Source organism: Parambassis ranga, chromosome 3 (genome assembly GCF_900634625.1).
Source record: "Parambassis ranga chromosome 3, fParRan2.1, whole genome shotgun sequence".
Classification (NCBI taxonomy): Eukaryota; Metazoa; Chordata; class Actinopteri; family Ambassidae; genus Parambassis; species Parambassis ranga.
Genome location: NC_041024.1, coordinates 1,256,663 through 1,277,623, shown reverse-complemented (window position 1 = coordinate 1,277,623; position 20,961 = coordinate 1,256,663). Strand labels below are relative to the sequence as shown.

Genomic DNA, 20,961 nt, shown 5'->3' with positions numbered 1-20,961 from the left:
TGCGGTTATCAGCTCACGGCTCCTAACCCGACGCCCTGCTCCTCCCTCCCCGCGGCGTTTTAAGTAAAAGCCTCAAGAGTTTCCTGTCGATCCCATTGATTGCAGGCGCTCGTCCCCACTGAGCTGAACACTCATCCCAAAGCCAGAGTGACTGATTAGAGAGCTGAGGATGAGGAGGAGGTGAAGAGATGTTCCAGGAAAAGGAGGCTTTAAAAACTTTGGAACAACCAACCATTCTAACCACACACAAGTCTCATCATGTGTCAACAGAGGGCGCTCCTCCTTCTGACTCGTCACACACTTGGCCAGCCGCCATTTTTCCCTGTGCAGAGATCAGCACTATGAACATCAGAAGTGTGAGCATTCCTGCTGGTTAACATGGCCGCTGAAGTGTTTCGAGTTGGAAGTGAGAACGTGTTGGTTAACAACTCTAGTGTTGTTTTCCCCGTCAGACGTCTCCTACATAATGTCACAGATTGAAGATTAAAGAACTGAATAACCAAGACTAAACTGCGATGCTTACATGCTGAAGGTAAAGCCGGGTGTTCAAACTTAATGTTCCCTTATCCTCCGTTCATTAGGCTTTTAAATGCCTCTGTAGAGGTCTCTGCCGCCGCTGCTCCTGGAGGATCCACTCAAGTGAAGCTAGCGCCTCTGAGCTGCAGTGCATGTTGGGAGATGATGTTGTTCTCGGACACAGCGTGGACCTGAGGGGCAGCATGAAACAGCTGCGACCTGTGATCTGTGCTGTGAACTGATCAGGATGCAGCTCATTACCTGCTGCACGCTTTGGTTCGAATGACTCCATTTACTGCAGCAGGCAGACCGAGCCTGTGACTCCCTCTGAGGGACGTCTGCTTTAAACACCTGGAGCGCACTCAGGGCAGCGTTCTCGGCCTCCACATCAAAGTCGCACACGCTGTGTTTTGTAGTTGGCACTGAGGGCAGGTAAAGTGTGCCGCCATCAGCAGGCTGTGTCAGCTGGATGAATATTCAGCAGCTACAGGGTGCCCTGCTTCCCTCCACTGTCACTTTACACAGGGACTGTTTGTCCTCAGATCCACACACAAGGCTCCATTATTTCACATCATTATACCTCAAACCCAAACATCTTCTACAAGATAACAGCCAGGCCTGCACAGCTCAGCCACACTCGGACTCCGTTTCTGTTCTACACAAAGTCTCGGTCTGGTCTTTGTGGGTTTGAGCTGGATTTGCAGGGGTTAGCACCACAAGACGCAGAGTAAATTGGACAGACAAACAACCAATCAGGGAAATGAAGCATGTGATGTAGGCCGAGCGACAGCAAGACGGACAGACAGAAGGGGAGGGACCAAGCTAGCTCCTGGTATGGCCTTGTTCATGTGTCTGTCTGATCAGTTCCAAAATGCTGGACCATGAAAAGCTCTGGACCTGATCCTGTGACCCTTTGAAGCCAGTTTCTGTCTGTTCCTCCCTCCCATCACAGGTTGTCAGCCAGTGACTCTCTGAAAGTGCCTGCTGGCCACATGTGAGGCCATCATGGCTTCCTGCTCGCTGCTGAGTGCAGGATGTTTGTTGGTGTGACCTGGAGACATGGATCAGGCAGTCTAGATGAAAGGTTTAAGCTGATTGTAGCATAGAACACACGGTGCATCAGAACATTCTGATTTGACAGTCGTGAATGTCTCAGCTCTGAAAACGACACCCTTCCTGTGCAGGTAATCCTACACCTGCGTTTAGGTCCCATCAACCTGAGCAGGAAGCGGGCGCTGGTCCTGGGTGTCCTGTGTTTGCTGGGAGTGGATTACTGTCAGAGTGTACTGTATGTTTGGTGGGCAGCCTCACCTCCAGTATCACCGTCATGATAGTTTGGATCGAAGCCTCTCTCCAACATCTTTGCCACTTTGTCCACCTGATTATGTTGAATGAGGTCCATGAACTTCCTCAGATTGGCCTGTGTGAAAAAACAGAAAAAGCGATTACAGAGAGAATAAAGAACAAACGGTGGTGGGTGTGAGGGAGAGAAACAAAGACGCGATCACAGCTCGGAGCTGTAAAAAGACTGAAATAGAAGATGAGATAGAGAACGGTGCAGAGGAGGTCAAACACAACAGCAAGCGGGAACGTTTGAGAATCCGCTGTGAACGTGAGAGAGGTGTGCAGATGAAGATGGACGGACAGAGGGGACCTGGAAGCAGCACAGGAGGGGGACACGACAGGATTCAGAGTGGAGACTACAAAGAGAGGAATGACTGCTCGGTTCCGTCTGCTTTCTTTCCAGGCCGCACGATAAAAATAGATAAGAGAGCAGCTCCCCGAAGGAGAGGAGAAAATGAGGAGAGAAGAATGAGATAGCAGAAGAAGAAAACGACAATGGGAAGCGATAAAGGAACAGGCTGGGACGAGAGGAACATGGGGGGTGGGAGGACCGTCCCTGATCCTGACCTGACTATACACAACAGAACACGCTGTATTCATACAGCTCCCAGCTGCATTCAGGGCATTCTGGCAGCCGGCTTACCTTCAATCAATTAATAATGAACAGATCAGGCTTTATTTAGCCCGTTCATTTGCTGAAATATCCTGATCCTGAGAAGTTCAGGCTGTTTAACTGCAGTGAAACCCAGCCTGGATATGAGGCACAAGCAGCAGCAGCAGCGGCTGAGTTTCAGGTGACTGAGAGGTTCTTTGTAGCCGAACGCCGCCCTCTGGATGTGAGGATGAAAAGTCTGCCGGCAGGGCTGGAGGATATAAAACATGTTTGCTGCAGATGGCAGAAGTTTGACAGAGAGAGTCCACATCCAGGGTGGAGATCCTGACACCATCACTCTGACGGTCTGTTTGGAAGATCAAGCATCCTCATTTGTTTATAGCTATAATCTACATCCAGCTGTTCTCAAAGCTAACCTCATTAACCACTTAATTAAAGCCAACATCTGACCTTTGTGAGTGATCTTCAGGACCTATTTAAACACAGCGTTTATCCAAATACGAACTATAAATCTGAGCACCGCTGTCTGCAGCAGCCTGATCACACATCTCCTGCAGCTACAGTAGCCTACTTTTGGCTCCACAGCTTCCATCCTTAGGTAGGTTATGTGAGCTTGTGTTGCCACGGTGACGCCCTGTTTATGTACAGTAGTTTGTTGGTCTGGATTGGACAGTATGTTTCCTAGCAACACACTCACACATCACACTGTAGGAGTCTTTACAGTATGTTCCAGCAGGCATCTCTGTTCTGCTTATTGAATGTGGAAATGATGATTTATGATCATTTGTGTTGTTAAAAATCATCCAATAATTGGCAGAGAGTTTCAGGACAGACACAACAGACACACACACACACAAACAGACACACACACACACACACACGATGAGTCACAGACAGTTCAATACCCACAAATGTCAGGAGGTTGCGTACATGGCCCTGTGCTTTCATGCAATGTTTTATTTAATGTAGCTGATACGTCCCCTGTGTGTGTGTGTGTGTGTGTGTGTGTGTGTGTGTGTGTGTGTGTGTGTGTGTGTGTGTGTCTCCATGCCTGGGGAATAAGCAGCACTCTCTCTCTCTCTGCTGCTTGGACTGACACCTGATTGCGCGTCTTGGTGTGGGTTTCAGCCAATCGCAGAGCCCCGTGCTGCATGGCCAACAGGATTATCTCCAAGAAGTGACTCCTAACTTTGAGTAAACTCGTGTGTGTGTGTGTGTGTGTGTGTGTAACGTTGCCTCTCTTCTCTGTAGAATCAGAGCAGCTGTCAGACAGTTTCCCAGCGTGCCGCTAACAGAGAGCTGCCAGAGACACTTAGGCTTTGGCTGCACTGCAGGATTACAGTAGCTGTGGGACAGCAGCCCAGAGCGAGCCTCACACAATGGAGAAGTCTCCAATTTACTGTATAAATGTGTTTCAGATCATGTGGGAGGGACGGGGATGGAGGGAGCAGCTCACAGAACCACAGAGGAACAGAGGAAGTGACAGGTGAGCCTGGTTTTACCCATCACTCCGATCAGGCCGCCAGAAACCAACCAACCCGAGCTCTCCGTCCCTCCAACAGATTCCTTCTTATGATTGGATTTGGTGTGAAACAGTCACTGCTCCTCCCAGAGACCAGCAGACAGTCAGACCGAGGTGGGCGGCAGTGTCGCATCTTTTTCCCTGAATGTCTTTGTCTGCTGGGCTCATCGGGCTCGCCGCCTCTCTGAGCTTCCTCACAGCAGACCGGTGAAGACGAGCCAGCCGGCTGCCTCCACACAGGCCTCCACCTCCCAGTTACACACTGTCACCAGCAGCAAACGGACACCGTGCGCAGCCTGTTCTTAGTCGTAAAGGTGTAAATCTGAATGCTGCGGTCTGCTGGGTCTGCAGCTGATGACTGTTTCCATCATTGATTGATTGTTTATGATCAATCAGTGTATTCTGACATTTGATGGACAAACCAGTGAACATGTTCCAGACTAACAGGTCAGACTTCCATTCATTGATCACTGTGTGCGTCTGTCTGCACGACCATCAGACGTTACAGATGCTTAGTTCCCACATGGAGGTCAGCGGACACAGATGGCGCCTGTCCACATACTTTTGTCTTTTTTGGATAAAGCTCCTCAGTGCTCCTTTAGTTTACATTCAGTGTGATCATTTGATGCAGACAGAGGAAATGGAGCGTGCTGTTCGTGTGGTGCACGTGTCTCGGTGACGTGCTGTTAATTGCTGTATTTGCATAAACAGTTTCTGCTTCTCCTAATCCGACCTGCCAACATCTCAGCTTCCTTCAGCGCCCTGTCTTCACCTGTCTCCAGCATGCACACAGAGTGGGCCTAAGTGACATCACTGCTGAATACACATGTTATTAGACAGTCTTGCTGTGAGGCTGCCGGCTGAGTGACCTCCTACCTTGGTGTGGAGCTTGGCGATCTGTTTCTCGTCCACATTGGGCTGCCTGTAGACTCGGCTCTTGTAGCGGAACTGTTGAGTAAAAGAGACATTAATAATATATTAAAAAAAAGCAAAACAAAAAGTCCAGCAGGGATCGAGTTAAAGCTCTGTGGAAGCAACAATCTTTTCTTTTGATCAAAGCTCTGAGTCATTCGTTGTTCAGCCGTGAAGTGATTGATCCTCAGGAAAGAGGCTCACCGGGGGATCAAGTCTAAGACGCGTCCTTTTTATTAACACACATTTCATTACTCTCATCTTATCTGTGCTGGCAGGCTGCGTGACATTTGAAACCACAACACATCCATTCTCTAAAGGCCATATCATGTTTTTTGTCAATATTCAGAATTGTAAAGATGATAGTTTTAAATATATTTATCCTAAAGACAGAAAAATGTGTGGAAAGATGCTGTTTATGTGGAGACAGTAGCTGCTCATACGGGGGTAAATAAGTGATGTGATGCTGTATTTAGATTGTATGTACTGTCAACAATGATGGAAAACACCACAAGGATTTATTAGTTTAGCTTTTGCCAGCTAAACGTTCAGGAAACTGCCAACAAGTGGAGCTCCGGATGAGGTCAAATGGAAATTAGGACGCTACAATTCAGAAAACACAACGTAAACACAGAGCTAATGAAGACCCTGCAGATCAAAACCTGGAAGGACAGTGACCTGTCTACTTCCTGTTCATGCCAGAGGGCAGAAAAAGCCTGCAGTTCACCTAGAGGGCGCTGTGATAGAGTCCCACAGCTGCGATCACTATTTATAACTGCTTCTGGACAAACGTTCACATAATAATAATAATAATACTGTAGAACTGAAACTTTCTCTAGCTAAGTTCAATTTTAGCATTCTGCTAATGAACGCTAATTGTTCAGTAGCAGAGATTCCTTCATTAACATGAATAGTTTACCTCCAAAGACGGGACGCCCTTGCTGATCGGCTGCGGGTACTCTCGGAGGATGCGCTCTTCGTCCAGGAACTTGCCGTCCCTCCCGTTGCTGGCGGGCTGGAAGAGCCCGTAGTTCAGCACGTCCTTCAGGCTCTGATTGAGGGTGCACAGGATCCGCTGCTTGGCAACCCAGACGGTGGCGTCCGGGTTGAAGCGCATACATTTCTGGTCAGGAGGAGAGAAAACAGGCGAGAGCAGAGGAGCTGATTAGGAGCTGAGTGCTGGCTGGCAGTCACAGCAATCAACAGGAATGAAATATTCATCTCTGAAATAATAACAAAGACTGTAATCTTATCGACTCCTGACAGACACCGGGCCTCCAACTTTTGACTGACAGATGCAAATATGGCTGATGAGAGGATTAGAAGAGAATGACAGAACAATGCAGCCCAATCAGACAACGCCCAGGCCACCTCAGGAACACAGCCCGGTGCCATTCATTCATTGTTTTATTGTTCCAGGACGACGCTGAACCGACACCGGGGTGTAACTGAGACGCCCCCTCCGCTCCCTGGTCGAGGTCCAGCTTCAGCTCCAGGATTTGGGTGTCTTCTGAAGGATTATGGGTGCTGTGTGATGCCATTCAGGAAGTGTGTGTGTGAGTGTTTACAGCTGGATGTGCTGCTCAGCCGGGGATAGCAGCCTCTCCGTCTGTGATAAGGGCTGAGGGGATGAGCAGCCTGTGAACTCTGTAATCCCCTGTGCTGCTGTGGAGTGGGCAGAGAGGAGATGAAGGGTTGAAGGTATACAGGAGCAGATGTCTGGCATCTGGCAGCGCCTGTTCGGACTGATACGGCCCGCTCTTCCTCCTGCTGCTTTATCACAGTGGCAAATTTCCATCCGCTCCCATTACTGCTGGAGCCTCAACTTAAACAATACGTTTGAGGCTGCCGGGGGGGGGGGGGGGGGCTGGGACTCAGAGTCTCCATTTTAAGACTGAAACACGTCTGTCAGACGGTTCCCCGGTGACCCGACCTATCCGGAGACTCGCCATCACGGCTGGATGTGTTTTTTATTCCCAGGAGAGGAGCGGAAAGAAACTTTGGCAGCAGTGGAATATGTTTTAGGACGCGAGCATCAGAGGCAGCTGTCAGGGTTGCTAGGCGACCAGGTGGGTTGATGTAAAATAGGACATCCTCCGTCTCATTTCACATCACTCTGTGTGAACATGGCGGCCTGCAAAAGCTCAGCCTTCAGAGGAAGCGGCTCCTGAATGGAAACAGAGCTCCTATTTATTGTGAAACTGAAGCTCTCATCAGCCGAGTGTGTGTGAGGGCTCTCGTTAAGCCTCGTTATCAGCATGGTAATCACACATAATACACACGATTGCAGATTAGATGAGTTGAAACAAGGATAAGCTGCTCCTCAGAGTGAGCAACTGGAAGAGAATCCGTCTGTATGATCACTGTGGACACAAACACACTGGAAGCCCCCCCCCCATCCAGTCTTACTTCATTACCAAAAACAATCCACAGAAGACGGACTCTCCATCTGGAGCCTTTAGACCCTGCTCAGACTGGTGTGACCTTTTACCCCGTTCACACTGGGGAAAAAAATGTGGCTTAAGCAGGATTCGGCCGCATCCAGATCAATCCAGATCAATCCAGATGTGTTTTTTTTTCTGAGTGTGAACACCTCGAATCCGGCTGTATCCAGTTTGATTTCACTCCGGCTAGATCCACCTCTCCCGGATTGAAATCAAACTGGATACAGCCGGATTCGGCTCAAATGTGGCTCAGGTGTGAACGCAAATGTGGCGAGCGAATCTGGCTAGCGACATGCTTCTGGTTAGCGATGTGCTACTTCCGGTTCACGGGGCGCGACACGGGACAAAAAACCGCATGACGCATGCGCACACGCGGACCTACCACGGCGTGAACAGACTCTGTATATTACAAGGCGCCACCTAGTGGTTTGGAGGACCGCAAACATGCTGGATGAAGCTGGATTGAGTGCGGACACAAGTGTGTGCTAGCCAGATTTGAAAATAGGTCTGAACGCATCCAGCTTAAAGGCTGTCTGGGCTCAATCCTACTCTAGCTGGAATGACTTTCTCCAGTGTGAACGGGGCCTTTGAGAAAAGCTCAATCCAGCTACAGCAGGATACAGCCCGAATCTAGCTCTCGCCAGATTGAACTTTTCTTAATCTGAACGGCGCCGGATGTATTTCAATCACGCCTGATCATTTCACCACCGTGATGATAACCCAAACAGGGCGCCCCCTGAGGCCGCAGAGGGAACAGAACTTTGTGTCATTTCTCAGCCTCTGGTTTTATATTGTTTTATGGAATAACTGTACAGAGGGAGGTGACATACATTCAGCGAGCACACTGACTTCTATTCAACTCTAATGATAAAGCTTAGATCATGCTGACCCTCACAGAGCCTTTAGCTCAACATGTGTGTGTGTGTGCATCATGTGATAGAGTGGATGTGAAATCAGAGGCATTAGAGCATACATGTGAGAGGGCTTAGTGCACATGTGAAAACACACACACACCTTTCTACGCTGGAGTTATAACCAGCGAGCTAATTAGCCTACATCAAAGGGTCATGAGTTCATCTCTGGGTCGACACTGAGCCTGCCCACACACACACACACACACACACACACTGCTCCTGCTTTCCTGTTCGCCTCAGTGAGTTAAACAAACAGGGGTCTGAGTGAAGGCTGCCGTCACGCCAGCATCCCTCCTTTCTTCTGCAGTCCTTCTGTTTTATCTGCACATGGACTAACTGTCACAGACCTGCAGCGTGACGCTATCTGGAACAGCCCTCGGTCCCCGCGGACACACACACATCAAACACAGAGCTACAGTACAAAGCTGCATTAGCCTGAGATGAAACTGTACTGTACTGTTCCACACACACACACACACACACACTGCTGCTGTTTGAAGATAACCCTTCACATCCAGGCCTGCTCTCACACACCAACACACGTGCTGTATGATCAGACTCACAGGAGCTTCAGAGGAGCGCTGTGAGCCTGTGACTGTAGGTCCTGCACGGTGCTGCTGGTGGAAAGGAAACATGAACACGTCCCTCAATATTAATACCATGAATAACAAATGACCAGCTTCTGGTATGAGTTCTAAAACTCCAGCTGAAGGAGACAGGTGCAGATGGTGTGTGCGCTAAAGGGTGAGTGTGAAGTAGTGTAAAGTGCTTTATGCACCTTTAAGTCGGTAGAAAAGCCTCATATATCTACAGAGTTTAAACACATACAGTCCTTCTCCAGAGATGCAACACATTTGCATGAAAGCAGGAAGGAGCTTTATTAAAAGACGAAAAACAAAAAAAACCTCGTTAACGCACGACCATCAGTTTTTATGCTTTTATTTCATTTCGACTCATTAGCAGGCCCCGGGGTTTTTCTGGTATTACGATAATCTCTCTTTTACTTGAGCGTTCTTATCCCTCCATTCATGTAAGATTTACCTTTTAAGCAAACAAATGCTTTCAGAGGAAGCCTGTACATTAATTATCTGCCTGTGAAACCTGTTAGCGGCCGCCTGCCGCCGCTTTAAAGCCGTAATCTGCCTCTCATTTCCATTCCTGATGTAAAGCCATCGACTGAGATGGGCTCTGACCAGCAGCACTCCCGTGGCGTCCAAACCCCGATAACATGCAGTGGAGTGTGAATGAGTGGGCGTCCTGCAGGGGGGCTGATGTATAGACGTGTGTTTAAGAATAATGTCCGATGGTTAACAGTTGTAAATGCCTGTGTAGGTGCAGCAGGGTTTGATCAGTGTAACACAGCTGGAGGGGGGGGGGGCTGTGTGTTTTATAAAAGGAGATGATGGAGGAGATGCAACTTAGATCTTATTCTTTGTCCCAGAATTCATAGCTACACAGAACGTGAGCAAAGAAACCACCTGACCGCAGACACCTGTGGTTTGAAGCAAGAAGTTAAAGACAGACAGTTGTACCTGACTGTTAGCTTAGCATGAAGACGGAAAACGATAAACAAGTGAGATTTACAACGGAATTATTAATCCCCTAAAAACTACAAGTTCATCAAAGAGCTTCAAGTCTGAAGAGCTGCTGTGAGAGGTTTCATCAAGAAGTCCACAGAGAGTCCAACAGAGACAGACTGTCAGAGACAGGAAGAGAAACATGTGGAAGGTTCTGGAAAGAAAACCAGTGAGAGATGAGTCTGAAGAGAACAGCTGCAGAGACACTAGTGAAGGACTGAACCAGGTCTGGACCTGAAGAGTCAGAGGAGACCGTCACTAGAGTCCTGCTCAGGAATGGACTGCCAGGCTGCAGAGAAGACACCTCCAAACCAGACTGAGGTCTGCTAGAGACCACCTGGAGACAGAGCACACGGACTGAAGTCTGCCAGAGACCACCTGGAGACAGAGCACACAGACTGAGGTCCTTTGGTCAGATGAAGCTGAACTAGAGCTCTGTGCTCACAGAGATGTTGTCTTCATGTGGAGACAGAAAGGAGAGGCTAGAACCCAAAGAACAGGCTTCATACAGTCAGACATGGTGGAGGCAGTATGATGCTGTGAGGAGGACTCAGTCAGTCTGGAACTGTGGATCCTGTCAGGGTGGAAGAATCATGAAACAAGAGGACTGTCTGAATGTCTGAAAGAGACCCTGAAGCAGTCTACAGTCAGACTGGGTCTGGGTCCTGGTTTTCCTCTCAGATAAAGCAAACGTCTCTTCTAGTGAAGAACTACCTCCAGGAGAGCAAAGGGTTACTGACTGACCTGCACAAAGACCTGACTGAAATCTGACTGAACACACACACACACACACACACACACACCCTCAGGTACTCACCGTCTGCTGCAGGTCAGGGATGAGGACACGGATGACCTGCGAGTTGATGTGGATGTCGTCCATGCGGCTCTGCGATGGCTCGGCGGTGGCCCTTATGGTCTCGTAGATGGTTTCTTCGCGGGAGCTGTCGGAGGCGCAATCGTCGGAGTAGTCGGAAAAGCTCTGGGCCATCTCATCCTCGCTGGAGGTGGGGCTCCGGGGCATACTCAGCAGGCCCGGCGGATTCAGCTGGGACAGACAGGGAGACGGAGGGAAAGGTCAGACTCTCACACACTGTTCATTAAAGACACCTGCTGAAGGACGGTATTTGTTAGTTTGTCCACAGCCAGCTTCAGCGAGCTCCCCGAGGAGCTGATGTGACTGAGCGGCGTCACAAAAACCTTCTCCTTTAGAGTTTACCGTCAGACAGAAAAGCGCACCTGCAGCTCACGTATCGCACACCCTCAGGCCCCGCTGAAAAAGTGAAGCAGATCAAGAGACTGCAGTCCATTAAAGCGAGGCGTCAGCCTGATTTATGGCTCATCAGATCATCATCAGTCACTGCCTCCAGCGAGCCACCCACGCAGACTTAAGACCTTTAAAGTAACCTGCTGAACAGTCGGAGGTCAGCGTGGAGTGAGCCTCACTTATTAAACATCAACAAGCAGTACCTGCAGAAATGACTGAGCTGAACACAGGCGGTGACCGGAGGGGGCAGGCGGAGCTGAACGTCGTGTAAAATGGACCCTGGTCCACCTGTGCCGCCATCCTCAGGCCGGAGCTGCTGTTTGAGCTGCTGGTCGGCCAGAATTGTGAGAGAATTTCAATCAAATCATTCAATGTTCTTTTTGATTAATGTGGGCGTGGTTCTTTCAGGGAGTCACAGACACACGATGATGTGATCCGTCCACTGTGTGCACTCCTGCCTCCTGTGAGGCTGCTTCTAAAGGAAGGATCCTTCTGAGGAAGCTGCCTCGCTTCATCCTTCTGATCCTTCTAAGGATGCATTTCAAGGAAGCCAATGTGCAGCCAAAGGACTTTATCGACAATAAAGAAAACATAGACACTTCATTCTAATATAACCCACTCTGACATCCACTCACTGACTCAGACACTCCTACAAACAGACTGGGTTAATCCTCCTGGACCTCCTGGACTAGAAAGTACCACACCCCCCACCCCGTTTGTGCACATGTGTGGAGGAACACAGTCGATCTCTCCGTGCTCTGAATACCTCCTGTCGATAAAGGCATGTGAAGATGAGGGAGTGTGAGCTTTGACGCTGACACGGCTCTCACTCACAGATAAGCTGTGGACTTCAGTTCATCTCAGAGTGAGAGCCCACTCAGCAGAGCAGCAGCAGCAAGACAGAGGACGTGTCCAAATATGCAGTCTGGACCTGGACCTGGACCTGGAGGCAGCTCAGCATGAAAAGTCAGAGTGTAAGAGGACACTGAGCTATCAGTTAGCTTAGCTCTGTCCGGCCTGGGAGAGGGCACTGATGTTATCTTACAGTAATGATACTGCCTGTGATTTTGCTGAAGGACTGCTGGTGTTTACAGGGTTAATGTGGTGAAACAGTGTCTCTAAGCTCAGCTCAACTCTGCTGCTGTTCTGACACCATCCATGTGACCATTTCATCGACAGAGACACAGCAAAGGATCCATCTCCTCCATCCTTTAGTCTGACGGAGGACGGAGGATCCATCTCCTCCATCCTTCAGTCTGACGGAGGACGGAGGATCCATCTCCTCCATCCTTCAGTCTGACGGAGGACGGCCCTGCAGCTGCACCGCTGACAAAACACAGTGTGTCCATGTGTGTGTGTGCATGTGTGTGTATGTGCATATGTGTGTGTGCATATGTGTGTGTGCATATGTGTGTGTGCATGTGTGTGTGTGCATATGTGTGTGTGCATATGTGCATCAGCTGAGAGGTCCCAGTGTTTAAAGCGATATATTCAGACACCTGAGCTGATGCTAACAGGACGAGTTCCTTCCACAGACTCTGTCAGCCAGTCTCTGATAATAAACCCTGCCTCACTGAGTCGTTTATGTAAATATAACACACAACTTTATAATAAGATATTTAGCAAATTTACATCAGTTTGGAAAATAACTTCTGATTTATTGAAGCATTGTGGTGCATTCTCATCAGGGCCTCCTGCTGAGGATTCACACTGTAATATGCATCATCTTCCTCCATGTTTTTCCGATCAGCGTGTGGCCAATTATAAACGCACTCTCGGTGAGTGTCGTGTGGCGTGTGTGTGAACCTGTGTGTGTGTTTCTGCTTCACAAACTGATGAATAAATGAATCAAGAGGAACCTGATTAGGATTGTTTTTTCCATGTTGTCCTTTTAGCGTAAGGTGAGCAAAAACATCTGGACAAACAAACAGCATCCACGTGTCACTGCAGTCAGACAAAGCCGACCGTCCTGCATTCAGTATGGATGTGGATGTTCCAGCTGTGGTGGCTGGTTCTTTATGAACACTCCTAAACGTGTTTTGGTGCATTTAACCAACCAACGAGCTGCAAACAAAGGAAAAAAGCTGCACAGTCACACAAACGGGAAACATCTTTCAACACCAAAACCACCACATGTCTGAACTCAATCCTTCAGAAATAAACAGTTTGCACCAACAAGATCCAGTAAAAACTAAAAGTCCTGTCCTCCTCAGCACCCAGCAGGAGCCATGATGGAGTCACTGTGAGCAGCAGTCACATGACCAACACTCAGAGAGTCTCTGTCTGATCTTACAGCTGAATACCTGAGTTATTCTGCACACACAAGCTTCCCTATACCTGTGATTTACAGCGTGTGATTAACGAGGTGTGCGGTGCACATGAACCAGGCCCACACTGGGTTTACCTTCCACTGGCTGATCTTCATCATGAGTCCTGATGTGGCTCGTGTTTCCCCCACGGCACAAAAAGGCCAATCAAGGACGTGAGTGATTCTTTCTTGTTTCACAAAGTGATAATTATCAGCTGATTACCATGCTAATTCATTCACAGCCAATTCCAGCGACACTGAAGAGACATGCCCGAGGACACGTCGCTGCATGAGCGAGCAGGGCTGTTAACTGTGTCACGGGTTATTTCTACAGACGTGTTATTTCTCTGTCACTGTGTTAATCGTGGGCAGCGAGATAAAGTGAACTTCCAGACTTTCTGTGTATTCCAGGCGCAGCACTGCTTAAAAAAACCTCTGATGCAACCTCACAGCTTGGCCTGATTTGAGGCCTGATGACATTCAGACCGCTGAGTGACTGACAGTTTCCTGCAGATTGCACCATTCCAGCAGCACGCACAGATCAGCGCCATTAACCCGGCTCTGTGACGTATGGAGGATTTCTATTGTTCCATCAAACCAGGAGGACGTCTCTGCAGGCTGGAAGTCACTTTAAGCTCCCCTCTGGCTGCTTTTATCACCGTGAGTGTGTGACTGTGTGAAGGTGTGCGTGTGTGAGACGGAGCACTGAATGGCTACCACCTCTACTTAAACACACACACAGCTGTGCCCATTGTAAGCACTTCCAGTCATCCTGAGACAGCGGTCCATTCAGAGGTGTAATTGAAAAGATGAAAAGACTCTCCTGGACACGCTCTCTACATCTTTAGGTACCTGAGAGAGTATGCAGACCTCAGTAATGGACACAGTAATTTGCTTTCATTTGCAGAAGTGTGTGTGTGTGTGTGTGTGTGGAGGAGAGGAGGTGAGAAACAGAGATGGGGCATGAAGTGATGTTCTCTGCAGACTAAATGTCTGTGACAGACACACGTGCTGGCGGCCATTAAAGCACAATAAAAACCTTCCACAGTGGAGTGTTCCTGGATCATCAAAGTGAGCAGCCAAACTCCAGACAGACACACAAATGACAGCAGCCCGTCACCATGAAGCTATGCCACCTCCAATGACGGTGTCTGAACTGCAGTTCACCAGGTGACCACTAGAGGCTGGCTCCACAGGTGAGTCCACTCCCATCCACTTTAATGCAGGAATGAACTGTGTTATACGTGACCTCACAAAGGTGAGAGCAGTCACTGCAGCAGCTGCTGCCACGTTGATCCTTCGTTTACACTGAGCACACTGCGAACGAGCCTGCAGCCAAAGGTCGCCGCTGACACCGATACAGACCGAACACGGGAACACAGAGCGCTCCGAGTGTCACAGAGGCCTTTACTTTGATCACTTCTATGACATTTAAACAGCTGGATCTGCTCCAGCAGGACGTCCACCTCCGGCCAATGGTAAATTAAATTAAAGATGACAGACGATTAGGAGGTGTTACTATTACTACTATTACTATTAGTATTAAAAATGACCTGCATTTGTTTATGTGTAATGTAGTTCTAAGACTTAATCTGTTCAGACACTCACAGTATTGGCTGAAAATGGTCCAATCACTGAGACATGTGGGTGTGTATCAGGGCGACACACTGACCTGAACCTGCTGACCTGAAGCTCAAAGAGACCTCAGTGGACGAGTTCTAATAACCAGCAGTCAAATTCTCTACATACACACAGCCGGGCTTAAACATCACCACACCGCTGCCAGCACACACACTGCACTGACACCACAGACACACTAAGTCCATACATGATCAGTTACACGACTGTTCCACACAGGTTGCAGTCACTTCACTAGGTCACCAATAAGTCAATGTTTTCTTTAATACATTGTTAAGAATAATATTGTATGTGTGTTGACATGAGTGTGTGCTTCCTGATCGCATCATCTGACGATAAAAAACCTGAAAATGTGCCGAATGTGGAACCAAGAAAACCTTCGATGACGTCTGTGTGTGTGTGTGTGGCTCAGTAATAAAGACTGACTGGATGAGTGTGAGTGGAGTTTGTTTCCTCGGTGGAGATCGTTGCTGTGTGTGTGTGTGTGTTGGCTCAGTGACGGATGTCAGAAGTGACAAAACAGGCATCAGGGCACATGATTGATGTGTGTGTCTCCTCACACCATGCAGGCGTGAAGCGATGGAAACCTCCTGAAATGGAAATGATGAATGGCTCCTGCCGGGCCGGCGAAATCTAATCCATCTGTTTGCATGATTCAAACGTACACTTGTCTGACCCAGATGTGTCAGTCTGTCACAGCGTGCGTACACAACAGCATCATCTCCTGGAAATGACAGCCCAGGTTATTGGTAGTTAATCCCTGTCAATCCAGCTAAATTATTTCAATACATCTGACCGCAGTTTTCTGAGAGAGCGGACCGGAAGGCGCCGCCTCATGTCAGAGAATCAAAAGGAAGTGCTGACATTTACAGCAACAATCTCACACAGGAGGAAGCCCACTCACACAGAGAGAAGTCTGTCGGAAGGAGCCGGAGCTTTATCGTATTCTGAGACCAAAGTCAACTTCAAATGAAATATTTACAGCACACACAGCATACATGCATCAAAGAGGCCGTTCAGCTGAGCTGTGGATGCTGCTTCCTCTCTTCTAGCATGAAGCCAGAGTACAAGTGTTCACGAAGGACCAGGGACCACAGCTGGTACGCCTGTCTCCATAACCTTAAGTTCCACACGATGCATTCAATGACTGTCTGTGATGTCTGAACTCCTCAGCAGGTTTCAGGGTTCAGAGGGTTAAAGTCTGGCAGCAGCCATGTGTTCTGAGTCTGAGTCCTTCCCTTCACTGTTACTGTTAGTATTTAATCTGGGGTCTGTTTGTTTCTTTAAATGTATTATTTACTGTTTGACCACATCTCCGTCGGCAGTGAGTGATGCTGGAAGCAGGCGGCGAGACGAAGCTCAGATTAATGTTCCAGAAAAAGGTTGTGTTGTCATTTTGTCTAAAGGTTACCTCCGCCGCCTTTTAACTCTGCTGATGACAGGGAGGGGGGGGGAGAGGGGGTTAAAGTTCAGTTGCCTAGCAACAGCAGGCGGAGGAGCTGGAGTCCACCTCTGACTGGAAACACCCTCTTAAAAGTGTTTACTGAGACGTCTCAGGACATTTCAGGACATCGTTGTTGTTGTTGTGGACGGTCGCCTCGGAGACGCCAGACCTGGAATAATGTGACTTTACTGAAGTCTTTAAAGAGTTTAAAGGCACTCCTGTGGATTTAAAGGACGACATGTGGTTTAACTGGAATCCAGAGGAAGAAGGGCCTCGGAGGACCAGCGGTGGTCGAGCACTGTTAATCTTACTCCTACAGCTTCGACCACAACAACAGAACCTCCAGGCCGACGTTCTGCCTCCAAATAAAACAGAGGACGTTCCCTGAGTTCCTAATTATTGAATTTACTGAATCAAACTCTGATTTACTGTCATCATTGTGATAAAACAGTCTGACAGAGTGTACCTCACAGTGGGTACAGCTGATTAAATCCCAGTGTTAATTAGATGTCACAGCTACCTGCTCGTGTGCGACGTGTCACCGTGAGCGTGCTCAGCTGAGGCTAATTGACACCGATGGATTCTGTGAGTCGGACAAACAATCAGAAGATCATTTCTCAGTGTTTACAGGGTTAACGTTCTCTTTCTGGGGTGTGCTAATCATCATGAGGGGTCTGTCAAAGAGCAAAAGGAAGCGGACAATGCCCGCTAAGAAGGAAACTCATTTCCACCTCTGGCTATTTTACAATTTTGGGATGAAATTAAGGGAATGATGGAAAATAATTATGAAAATAATGATCCCCTTGGAGTTTGAGTTTATACCTGGGCTTAAGACCAGACACAGTAAAGGGCTAAAGAATAAATATATGTATGACGTCCTCCTGCTCGCCACTAAGAGGTAGGAGATGGCTGACAAAACATCCTCCTTCAGTCAAGGACTGGATCAAAGTGGTCACAGACATTTATGAAAGAGATAAATCAGAGAACTTGTGGGGTATCCATCTTGTTTATACTTAAATCATGATTTTATTTTTTTCTGATTTTCTGATATATCATGACAGGGAGATAAAAATGAAATATTTTCTTTTCCATACTTTGACTGTTATATAAAAATATATGTACTTCATTTTACTTTCTCCCCTGTTTTATCTGGATTATCATAAGGATATGTACAGAATAGTGCATCATGTATTATATTTTGATTTTTTGTTCTCTCTTTCTGAATGAATAAAAAGTTTAATAACAAAAATGGCGTCATTGCCGTCAGCGCAGAGGGCGGCGCGGGGCTTTGTGTCTCAGCCCAGGAGGGGGCCGCTGGATAAACACCTATTGTCTCCTTCAGATCTTTGTGTCTCCATCATCCGCCTGCATTCAGCAGCAGACGCTGCAGACGCTGTAACTTTGTCATGAAAAAGCAGCGAGGAGAAATATCCTCTCATCCAATTTTAATAAGCGCTTTAATGAGGACTTTTTAATTAGAGGGATACGTGAGGATTGATGGCTGGTCACACGGCACAGTGTCAGACTGGGAGGTGGAACAATAGCAATAAATACAGCTGTTATTAGGAGCTTTCTGCTTCATTATGTTTCCTGAGATGGAAAAGCTGCGGCTGAACAACAACCATATAATTGAGGTAAATTGCACAGACCTGGCCGATGACGGCGGCGCACACACACAATCCAATTATTTTTACGCCTGTTCAGCCTCGGTGTGAAGCTTCATCTTCTCTCTGACACACCGCGCCGTTACGATTTAAAGAGCTTCGTCTTCTGTGGTTCAGACTCAGGTATGCAGAGTGTAAACAGAGTTTACAGTCCGCTACAAAAGAGGAGCGTTAGGAGCTATTTACTCACACACACACACACACATACACACACACAAGACAGCAACCGCATGTATGTGATGGACAAACACAAACAAAAAAACACTTCAGGACAATAATCAGGGACACACACATGAAGAGCTCTGATTGTGAGGGTGGCAGATTTCCTCCTCTTTCATCTGTGCAGCTCTTCATCATCATCCTCATTCAGCAGCACTTCGCCCTCCGTCCCTCCCCGCTGACCTGAACAATCAGGGAGGAGAGGAGCGAGTCCCCGCGGAGACAGAGAGGACAAGAGGCTGTTTCATAAACGAGGGGTCTGACATTCAGACCCTCATCGCTGACGGTGCAGCTGTCAGATAGGCTGAGATCAGCTGACGCTCTGCCGGAACATCCCCCGCGGTTCAGTGCAGTCTGTGAGGCTGCAGCTTCACACCTGAGCCCGGCGTCCTGCTGACAGCCCTGTTTGGACGGGAAGCGTCTCTCCCTCTCTGTCTCCAAACAGAACACTGACGGTCCGGTGCTTTTAGAAGGAACCCGCCTGCGTGTGAGCAACCTTCACAGTGAATAATTGCTGAAAGCGAGAGCCCAGCGCTACATGTCAGGGCCGAGCTCTCAGCCACAGCCAGACTCTGAAGGTCCTTCAGCAGCTTTCATGTTTTCATCAGTTTCACAGGTCCAATAATCGCTGCTGTGTGCTGCACTCTGACACCAGCCGTCCTCATATTTCATAAAACCCTCTCTGCACATACACACAAATCAGATATTTCACAGTATTCAGCTGGAAAACGTCCTCACTATGAGGCAGCAGGGGCTGTGGATGGTTCCAGCTCATGATGGAGCGTCACCCAGGTGGCCCGGGTCCGGCCTGGGTCCAGCCTGTGCCCCCATGTGCTTCATGGCTGTTGGGACCTTCCATCTCATTCTCCACTCGTAGTTAGAAGATGAAAGACAGAGAAAGGCTGGATGCTGTTGTGCTCACATCACACTCACTCACACACACCGAGCTGCCTGGACCTACAGACGCTCGATATATTTTAGATACTGAACTGGTCAGATGATGGCGGGGAATACAATCATTATTTTACCCAGACTGCAGATCACAGCCGTGGTGTTATTGTACCTGCACGGAGTGTTGCATCAAGATGCTGTGGACATCTGAATAGTCCATGTGTGAAGACGTGTATACATCCACGTTTAGACGACACAGCTGTAATACAGTAATGAAGGCTGAGGAAATGTCAGAGTCGTTCCAACATTCAGTCTTTTCATGCGTTTCAAGTGTGTTGAACAGGAAACAGATTCAGAATCTTCTTCTGGACACCAAGCTGAGATGTTCTGTTCTGTTAAAGTTCAACAGCATTGAAGCTAAATATTTAAAAAAAGTTCAAATGTAATCAAACATAGAAATAGTTGTGGCAGCAGTGGCTCAGTGGTAGTCCAATACCCGGAAGGTTGGTGGTTCGACCCCAGCTCCTCCCTAGTCATTAGCTGTGGCTACCACTGGGGGAGACTGAGAGAGTCGTGGCTGTAACTATTACATTTCAAACAGGTTACTAATCTTCCCAACACCGTGTGTAGCTCGTGTTCTTGTCTTGGTGGTGATGTTTGTTTGATGGATGATGTTCTGTTACTAACCACACTACAGTGAAGTATTGTGTTGTCAGGTTTGTGTGTCTGTAACACCAAACAGGAAAAAAACACTCATGAAGACACACATGATTACTCGATAAGACTGCAACAGGACCTCACACTGCACGCCATAAATGATGATGAACAAGCATGAACAGGAGGGGAAGCCGCCGCCGCCGCCGCCGCCGCCGCCGCCGCCGCCGCCGCCGTTCACTTTTTAATGAGGAGCTGACAAAAAACACAAAGTTCACACCTTTTCCTTCTCCGCTCAGCTCTGTGTTTTTCCCTCTCATGTGTTTCACAGCTCATCCTGCTCATCACTACAGGGTGATGATGTTGTGTACACGTTGCCATGGTTACCTGCACAGATTGCCTCTTTGACGGTTCACAACAAGCAGATGGAGTTGATAGTAGTAGTACTATGGTGAACTCATTGCTGTCAGACCACAAACAAGCAGAAGCAGAAGAGTCTGACTGACAGTGGACGGACGGAGGCTCCGAGTCAACACAGGGCGGAGGAAACAAAACAACATCACCACGCCTTCCTGCGCCTCAGGACCCAGGCAGCAGATGGCTGGGGTCACCTCGAACTGCACGTCCATGTGTGATTGATCTCCTGACTTAGGCCACAAACTTATCAATCACTGCACTCTGAACACGGTTCATTAATCAGACTTAAATTAGTGGAGCTTCAAACGTCTCACTCTGAGCACGACTCCTTAAACAATGATGTTATTTCAGAACCCGGAGCTCACACACACTTCAGACACTCTGCATGTAAATCCTCAGCCTCCTCCTCCTCTGAGTGGAGTGACAGGCGGCCTGACAGCAGCAGTAATCACCCTGTATTGTTTGTTTTGGCTCGTGAAGCCGAGCTCACCGCTTAACTCCACAATCCAGGCTTTATTCATGAAGATCCCACTCGTATCTGCGCTGTACTCTGAAAAAATGACGCCTCACTCCACTCTGCTCATCTGCAGCCACAACGCACGCAGGCTGTGAACGCAGCC

At 48.3% G+C, this 20,961-nt stretch overlaps 1 protein-coding gene across 1 annotated transcript in view; it reads right to left on the bottom strand.

Moving 5' to 3' along the window:
- Nucleotides 1–20,961, bottom strand: part of LOC114433225 (SH3 and multiple ankyrin repeat domains protein 2-like) — a 157,436-nt gene that overhangs the window by 107,064 nt on the left and 29,411 nt on the right. Inside the window, exons 2-5 of the mRNA XM_028401675.1 lie at nucleotides 10,660–10,887; nucleotides 5,827–6,030; nucleotides 4,872–4,943; nucleotides 1,828–1,936 (exon numbers count right to left, since the gene is read on the bottom strand). Of these exons, the coding sequence (XP_028257476.1) occupies nucleotides 1,828–1,936; nucleotides 4,872–4,943; nucleotides 5,827–6,030; nucleotides 10,660–10,863 (589 nt within the window). The 5' untranslated portion in view covers nucleotides 10,864–10,887. The remainder of the gene's footprint in view (nucleotides 1–1,827; nucleotides 1,937–4,871; nucleotides 4,944–5,826; nucleotides 6,031–10,659; nucleotides 10,888–20,961) is intronic.